Source organism: Nannospalax galili, unplaced genomic scaffold (genome assembly GCF_000622305.1).
Source record: "Nannospalax galili isolate Female #2095 unplaced genomic scaffold, S.galili_v1.0 scaffold382, whole genome shotgun sequence".
Lineage (NCBI taxonomy): Eukaryota > Metazoa > Chordata > Mammalia > Rodentia > Spalacidae > Nannospalax > Nannospalax galili.
Window position 1 is genome coordinate 545,011 of NW_008348685.1, and position 9,307 is coordinate 554,317.

The following is a 9,307-nucleotide window of genomic DNA, read 5'->3' on the forward strand; positions in this document are numbered from 1 at the left end:
ATTACAGTCCATCATGGCAGGGAGGCATGGTGGCTGGAGCAGGAGTAGCAGAAGCTAAGCTCTCACATCATCACACAGGCATAGGAAGCAGGAGAGCGACTAGAGATCTGGCAAGGCTTAAGAACTCTGTAAGCCCACCCCCAGTGATGTGCTTCCTCCAGGATAGCCACACCTTCTAAAACCTCCCCAAACAGCGCCACCATCTGGGGACAAAATGTCCAAACATTTGGAGCCTATGGGGGACATTTTCATTCAAATCACCACAGATGGCAAGGGAGGCCTTCCATGTAAGTGGTATGCAAATACATTTTTTTTCCCTCAAATTCTGCCAATTTGTCTTTTTATTGTTTTGGTCAGTCTATCTTGAAATAGACTACTTTGAAGGTTCACTGGTCTTCTAAATCCTAGGTATTTTAATAAAAATGTTAAAACTGACAATTTAAACTTATTGAACCATTATAATGAATAGTCAACAGATGCTAGTCACTTTTCATGGAACAGCATGATGGAGATGGGGAGATGGGGAGATGGCTTAAGAGGTGAAGTGCTTGTCATGTAAGCATGAGGGCCAGAGTTCAGATCCCTGGCACCCACGTAAAAGTTGGGTATGACAGTGGCAATCCACGCCTATAATCACACTCTTTTGAGTGAGCAGAGACAGCTGGCCAGCCAGGTAAGTAGAAACAGTTAAGATCCAGGTTCAGTACGAGACCCTATCTCAAAAAAAAGTAGAGTGACAGAGGAAAGACACTTGAACTCACCTCTGTTCTCTACAAGGACTCATGTGGGCAAGCATACCACACATGTACTCTAAGATCACATATACATAATAATAATATGTAAGCACTAACTTCTGGTCCTGAATTAGCCAACTCTATGACCTTTAGTGACTTAATAAACTTTTCTAAATGTTTTCCTCATACATAAAATGTCTACACCAAGGCTTTTACTATATGAGAATGCTATACAATAGAAGACCAACTCATACATACAAGATTGACATACTACCTGACATCGTTTGGGTCTCGTTAACTGTTCTATCCAATTTTCCTTAAGATTTAATCTCTTCCTATCCATCCCAAGAACTCAGTTTATGCCCTAGGCAAGATCACATACTTTTTCTTAAAAGCAGTTCAGAACAAATTCTAGAATCATCCTTGACTCCTCCCTTTCATGGGAATGCCTAGCTGTGATGGGGGCTATGAGAGGTGCTTTGTTAATGGTATTTCTTTCCATAGCATTTATTGTTTCTAGTCATATCAAACTTGAAATAATTTAACACTATAATATCACGCTCAAGAATGTAGACTCTGGAGTCAAGGTGTTTAGAGCAAAAGTCCTAACCATCTCTGAAGCCTTGGACAAATTAGAAAGCATGCAAAACCAGTTTTCTTTCTTAAAGATGGAATTGGAACTAGTTTGTATTTTGAGAATGCTGTGCCTGTAAAACAGAAAGTAGACTGTTCACTGAGGGTTCTGCATGATGTGCCCAGGTTTCAACCCTGTGGCTCATAGTCTCCTTTTATGATTGTGAACAACACAGCTTAGACAGGTTCAACAATTTGCTCCTGATGCATCTGGTCTCAAAGACTGTGATGACATCTTTTGTTTCTTTTCATATGAAATTTATTTTTTAAAATATACAGGAGTTAGAATTCACATAAAGGAGACATAATATTGACAAATCCATAAGGTACCTCTTCCCTTTTCTCTAAGTCTTTCAGAAAGACCATTCAATACACAAAGATTAAAGAGAGAGACTGACACAGAAAGGGGAAGATTTTTGTCATGATTTTAGGAGGACCATATGGCACCTTCCCTCAGAGGCTTCTAGAAGACCCTTCTGAAGGGCCCCAAACTAGTGTTTTGGTTTTTCAATTCATTTTGTACTTTCCACAGTACACACCTCCCTTGAGTGTAATATATGAAACAGTAGTGGTTATCTGTAATTTAACTCAAATTAAACTTCAATCACAAATTACTTAGAGATGAATTAATGGAACAGAGAAATTGTAAAAAGACTAAGGGGATAGTGGCTACCCTGCAAACTGGGCAAGCATGAGGATGGCATTCTTCTGTTCCTTCCCTTACTTCTTCCCCTGGAGTAAACAATCATTTTTAGCACCTGCTCAGTGCTGTCAAATGTCCCTAAATACTTATCACAGTGCCAGACCAAAAATTGCCCAGAGAGGTTTTCCTTAAGTGATATCTACCAGGCAATGCAGGACAAGATAAAATTAAGGTGTCTTAATTCAAATTAAATACAAAAACTTAAGTCTACAAGCACAAAGTACCTGATCTATATAAGGTGTCAAGGGCAGAGTAATTACTGAGCACTGGGAATAGAGTCCATGGGCTGCATCTATATGTAATTCCCAGGCAATATCTTCAGAACATCATGAGAGGGAAGTGTTCAGGCACAGAGTATGGAAGAAGTTCATGATTCCAATCCTTATATATTCTAAGATAAGAAAGTCATCAAAAAAGAGTGTTGAAAGAAAGCAAAATCCAAAGAAGCAAAACACATTCAACTCTAATTTCTGATCTTTGCCACTGCACAATTCTCCCATCTTAAAAACTAAAATGCCAATGACTTTATAGACATACACAGGCGCCAAGGATCCAAGTGCAATCGATTATGACTAGGAATAATCAGATACATACAGATTAGAGATGCAAGTACCACCACGTCAGTGTTAGTAGCAAAAACAATGTCTTTCTGCAAGGAACAATATATTCTAAAACGAAATGGAGATCTTTTTTAAAGGTTAAAAACTCATCCAATTTTGTGTCTTACAGGGCTTATACTGAGTTCAATAATATATAACTATATTAATTCAACTGTGAACCTAGAAACTTGCACCCACTTGTGAAAGGGATGTCCCGTTGCTCCAGAGTGTGTTACTGAATATGTTAAAGCTGTAGTGAAAAGCTTCTAATCATGTAGTTATTAAAAATAAAAAAAAAGATGTCAAGGATGCCAAATAGGTGGCTGAGCAGTTAAGAGCATCGGCTGCCCTTGCAGAGGACCTGGGTTCTAATCCTAACATCCACATGGTGGCTAATAACCATCTGTAACTCCAGTTCCAGGGGATCCAATGCCCTCTTCTGACCTCCACAGGCATTGCACAGTTTTACATACATGCAGGCAATACACTTGTACACATAAAATAAAAATAATAAATATTTTAAAAAGATGTTGAAAACCAGGACTTGGATTTGGGGAATGTGGAATGAAAAGATAGTGTTTATTACAAATTAAGAACCAGTGAATACCGCTGTTTTCATATTTCAAAAATCTCTACTCTTCGGAATCTAACAAACCGTTTTTTTTTGGTCTTTTTGAGACAGGGTCTCCCTATAGTCCCAGCTGGCCTGGAACTCACTATGTAGACCAGGCTGGCTTCATCTCTCAGAGATCTGCTGCCCAGATGCTGGAATTAAAGGTATGTGCCACCACACCCAGCCTACAAACCTCTGTTTTTAAAAAATATATTCATTATTTTAATTTTATGTGTTTGAGTGCTTTGCCTGCATATATGTAAGTGCACCCATGTTGTACAATGCCCAAGGAGGTCAGGAGAGAGCATTGGATCCCCAAGCACTGAAGTTAATGGACAGTTGTTAGCTGCCATCTGAGTGCTGGGAATTGAACCCAGGACCTCTGCAAGAGCAACTAGTGCTCTTAATTGCTGAGCCATCTCTCCAGTCCCCTAACAAAGCTTTTTGAAGTTATAACTCTAATGATTGACAGCATACAGATACATGCCACTATCATTATAACACAGAGGCATATTCTCTATCATAATATGATTGGAATTATAGCAATAACATCATTATAACATGCATATTACATGTGTGGTGTTTATTATCCTAAGGATAGAGGCAAAATCATGTTTTTAACTGTCTTTTAATTAGAACTCACTTGAAAATGAATTAGGTAACCACAGTTAAAAAGAAAGTATCTAGTTGACTCATCGAAATTTTCATTTCCATTCACTTTTGATGCTCATCCTAGCCTTCATCAGAAACTTTGGAAGCATAAAGCAATGTATCAATCTGTATGTGTGTGTGTGTGTGTGTGTGTGTGTGTGTGTGTGTGTGCTGTATATCAAACAGGACCTTGTACCTGTTTCACAGACACTCTACACCAAGCTTCATATCCAGTCCTATAGAAATGAATCTTAACAGCCCTTATGGGGGCCAGTAAGATGGCTCAGCAGGTAAAGATGTTTGCTGCTTAAAGGACCTGAGTCCAATGCCCAGGACCTACATGGTGGATGAAGAGAACCAATTCCTGCAAGTTGCCTTCTGACTTCCACATACATACACACACAATACATTAATGTAATTAATAAAGTTAAAAAAAAAAAAACTAAAATGAAGTGCTCCAAGCAGGATCCCTGAAACACCCATGGAAGTGTGTTTAGCCCAGGCCCTAGTTTATCCCTAGTCAATGTCAGTTTTCTGAAAATGGATTATTCAGAACACCCTCAGTCTCTGGGAAGATGAAGAAAGATGTATTACTAAGATGCCTTCTGAAAGCACCAGCTCCACAAAAGCTTGGTTCAAGGAAAAAACCACATCGCCTTCTGGTTGGTCAGTTAACCCTTAGAAGAAAAGCCAGTATCCATCCCTCAGGCTTCCATGAATCCAGTCTGAGATCCTGATGTAAGCTCTTTATTTTCCAAGTCACCTTCGATGTCTAGAATGGTTAGTTTTACCTGTCACCTTGAGACCACCTAGATTCACTCAGAAAGAGTGTTTCAATTGAGGGATTGTCTAAATTGGGCTGGCCTTTGGCAAGTTTGATGGGGGATTATCTTGATTTTTAATTGATCTAGGAAGACCAACCCCATTGTGAGTGGAATCACTCCCATGGTAGGGGTTCCTGAATTACATAGAAGAGGACATAGCTAGGTGAGAACAAGTAAGTAAGGATGTGTTTATTCCCTCCTTGACTCTGAATGTGATGGACTAGCTGCTTGCCTTCCTGCCTTGGCTTTCCGGAAACGATGAACTCTGACCTGGATTTGTAAGCCAAACATGTCCTTTCCTCCCCTAAGTTGCTTTTGGTCAGCATTTTAATCACAGCAATAAGGATGAAACTGGGACAGTGCCCCATCCAAAAACCCAAAGGACTCTGCAGACAGGAAACAGCTTTTATTTGGATGGAGTCATTAGACTCAGATTTGCCAGGTCAAAGGTGTATGACTAATTTTCATGGGACAAATGTGAACTGAGTATGGCAGACAGCCATCATGGAGGGCTTCTAGAAGACAAGAGGAGTTCTTACAGAACAGAATGTGGAGTAAAGCAGCCTGTCAACAAATGGTAGGCTTTCCCTCCTGCTTTCTATAGGAGTGGTATGCAGTTCCAGGACCAGGAACCTCCAAAAGAATATACACAGTGCTTCTGAAGGAAAGCAGTCACCTAACAAGGCTCTCCAAGGAACCACCCATCCTCCAGCCTCCCCTCACAGGCTCTAAATGCGTAGCCCGGCACTGGTAACTCAGTCTCCTTTAGTGAAACCTATGCCTCTCCCTCAGTGCTCAGAACCATCAACCTAAGATGTCTGGGAAAAGACTTTGAAGGAGGTCTGAAACACCGATAAATATCTTAGAGAAGACAATCAGTAGTCCTGAACTGAGCTTCTTATTTTGTCCTTCAAAGTTCTAACAGGCTGTTCCCACCTTTGATGGGGCAGAACATCCACAAGAGGCTGGGTAAGGTTTCACTGGGAAGGTTGACAAGAACATTAGTCTGAACACTTAAACCAGGATGGAATAGTGAAGACCCAAATAAGGTCATGGTTTAATGACATTATCTGTTGGGATTCTTTGACATATAGTTACACGTCTATTTGACATTTGTTGGTTGCCAAGCACTGTGATGAATTGCTAAATGCAATCACTGAAAAGAGTTCACCAGCCAGGGAGATACAGGGGCTGCCCTGGTATCACTTGCTCTTCAAAGGTGATCAGTACCAAGATAGAAGACATGGCCCCAGTTTAGTTCACACCTGGTTTTGAATTCCATCTGCTCCATACACTAGGTTGCATAACTGCCCAATTTTTTGCTCCTCATTTCTCCTTATGCATTAAAAAAGAGCTAACGTGATGTGTTATCATCAGAGGATTTAAGAAAAACACTTGTCACTTGACACACCTGGGTTGAGGGAGCCTCAACTGGGCAATTGCCTTCAATGGGCTGGCCTGTGGCCATGTCCGTGGGTCACCTTCTTGATTGTTGAGTGGAGTGGGAGAGGCCCAGCCCACTTTCGGTGGTGCCACCCCTGGGCAGGTGGGCCTGTGTTGCATAAGAAAGCAGGCTGAGCAAGGGCCAGGGGAGCAAGTCAGTAAGCAGCGTTCTTCCATGGCCTGTTCTTCAGCTCCTGCCTCCAGGTTCCTGCCCTGAGTTCCACTCTTGGGCTCCCTCATGAACTGTGACCCAGGAGGTTTAAGCTAAATAAACCCTTTCCTCCCCAAGTTGGTATTGGTCAGAGTATTTTGTCATAGCAATGAAGAAACAAACTAGGACTATACATATGAAGCATTTGTTAAGATTCTTGACACGCAAGATTTCAGATAGCAGTAGGAGACATCACCAACAAGGTAATGAGATGTTTATTGTGCTGATTTGCAAGCACAGTGAATGGGCAGCACCATTCAGTACCCCTAATGAAAGTTAGGCGAGAACAACAACGTTTTCATTGTCTCTTAATAACTTATATCTCGCTATTCATCTTTCTTCTATTCTACAATAGAAGAAAGTCCCCCTCAACTGACTGTAGTATTTTTCATTTCCTGAACTTTTATTGTATAAATACTAAATACTGCTAAATCTAGGATTTAATCATCTCATTGCTTATGTGCTAATTGTCTTCTTATAAAAAGACTTATCTCCTAAAGTATGTTGCACACTCCATCGAAGACAGGGCAGACAATACCATTTTGGAGTATTGGCTGGTATGTTTTAAGTTGTCAACAAGTATAAACAAAACTTAAAAGAAAGGATTTAAGTTGTAAACTTATCAATGTATAAAAATGTCTACTTTGAACACCAATTGTAAGCACAAGCCCAAATATTCACAAACCATTATTTATAGTGTTTTCTGAAAATAGAGAAGAATTTGGGGTTAAAACAGAAACACAATGTAAGACATGACAATCCCCCTCTATTGGATGACAATCTTCCTAAGACCTCAGCCATGACGAACACAGGCAGGTAAGAGTACAGACTTCTCCCAACAATTCATCAAGTTGCATTTCAACATGGAATCTCATGGACTTAGCCAGTGGCATTTTGAAAAGAATTTCATTAAATGCTGCTAACATGTCATAAGCTCTCTTAAATGGAAGGGTAATGGCTCATAACATTTGTAAGCTTTTTAATTTCATGGAATATGAGCAGCATAATCAGGACCTATTAAAGCTAATCAACTGTGCCAAGTGGGGCTACCTACCTTTGCTTTGTTTCTGTTTTCCTTGTCGGTGTACCCTGTGAACCAAGAGGCAGCGAGACTGGGGAACATTCTTTAAGGCTCACACTGGTATGTGACATTCTGAATGGAGCCACTGTGGCTAAACTTGCATGTGTGGATTGAAGAGGTACCTCTGGGAACATGAATCTTTCCATTAGCTCCAGTTCAGAAGGCACAGTATTGAGTGGGTTCAAAATCAGTTATCTGACCACTGTAACTGGAAGGATACATAGATAAAAGCATAAGGAACTGAATATATTTTCAGCAACATAGAAGGGGCCCAGCTAGTAGGTCTTCAAGACTTGTTCTGGTATTTTCCTCCAGCACAAGGTCTTAACAAATAACAGAGGTTATTAATACCATAAAGTTATGTTGTAGACAAACTGCTATGCGGTCTCATCTAAGTTCCACAAAATCCCTGTGGTACTACTGATGCTGTCAGTTACCTGCATGAAAGCCAAGTGCTCAGATATCAAATAACTTGCCTCAAGTTACAAAACTGGGGATGTGCAAAGCCACATTTCAAGTGAGTTTTTGTCTGGCTCTAAATCACATGTACGGTGTTACTGTGATGTATTTTATTCACATGTCCCCTCTTGGTAGATTTCTCACAAGAATGGAGGTACCTCAAGAGCACTTCCACGATGGAAACAGAATGGGAGGCTGCAGAATTAAACAGGGAGAATTTGCATCATGGTCAAGGCAAGCCTGGTCTCCATAGTGAGTTCCAAGACAGCTGGGGCTACAGGGAGACCCTGTCTCAAAAAGACAAAAAAAGAAAAAAGTATAATAGAACATAGGGAACCAGAATAAAGCAGGACCATAAACCAAAGGACGAAGTGGAAGGCAGGAAGGAGGACGGTAAGTCAAGAGATGGAGGTAGAGCTGAGTTACAGCAAGTAACAGGCACCTGTGGTAGTTAAAGTCCACAGTCAGTCTGACTAGATTTGGAGTCACCTAAGATGTACGACTCTGGGTGTGTATGTGGTGGGATTTCCAGACAATTAGATGACTGATGCTAACTATGGGAGGCACCATCACATGGACTGAATGACAGAGAGAAACAGGGCAAAGCACACGACCAGCATTCATGTCTCTCTGATGGCTGACTGCGGATGCAATGCGACCCACCCCCTTGTGTTCCTGCTGCCACATCTTCCCTGTCATGATGGCCTGAATCCCTTCAAGATATGAGGCAGAATGAACCCTTCCTTCCTTATGCTTCTTCTCTTAAGCCATTTCTTTCAGCAATGACCGGATGCAATGCGACCCACCCCCTTGTGTTCCTGCTGCCACATCTTCCCTGCCATGATGGCCTGAATCCCTTCAAGATATGAGGCAGAATTAACCCTTCCTTCCTTATGCTTCTTCTCTTAAGCCATTTCTTTCAGCAATGACAAATGGAAATAACACAGCTCCTACCTGTCAAAACACATAAAGGTTAGACTTCTACTTCTGTGCAATGCTGTCTGCATAATGTATCAGCGTATTATGGCTTTCCCAGACCCGAGAAGGACCAGATAAGCCCATCATGCAAATCTTTACAAGATAAATATGACAAAACACCCAAACTGAAAGCTCAGGATGTGTACACAGATGGTGTCCAAATACAATGCAAGCATTTAATCATAATTTATACAAATGTCTGGGACAACCAAAAGCTATTTCCCAGGCTTCCAATAATGACCAAACTCTTATGCAAATTAATGGTACCATATGATCTTGATCTGACAAGCATATTCAGATGGATTTTTGTCCAGAAAGGGTGAGAACATTTTACAAAAGAATATTTACTCTATATGTGGGGGTGCTCGGCTCTTATCC

General features: G+C 40.9%; 1 protein-coding gene across 1 annotated transcript in view; it reads right to left on the bottom strand.

Annotated features, from left to right (window-relative positions):
* The window catches only part of Sgcd (sarcoglycan delta), a 440,866-nt gene that overhangs the window by 230,361 nt on the left and 201,198 nt on the right, over nt 1–9,307 (bottom strand). Inside the window, exon 5 of the mRNA XM_008845949.3 lies at nt 1,416–1,460. Coding sequence (XP_008844171.1) covers nt 1,416–1,460 — 45 coding nt within the window. The remainder of the gene's footprint in view (nt 1–1,415; nt 1,461–9,307) is intronic.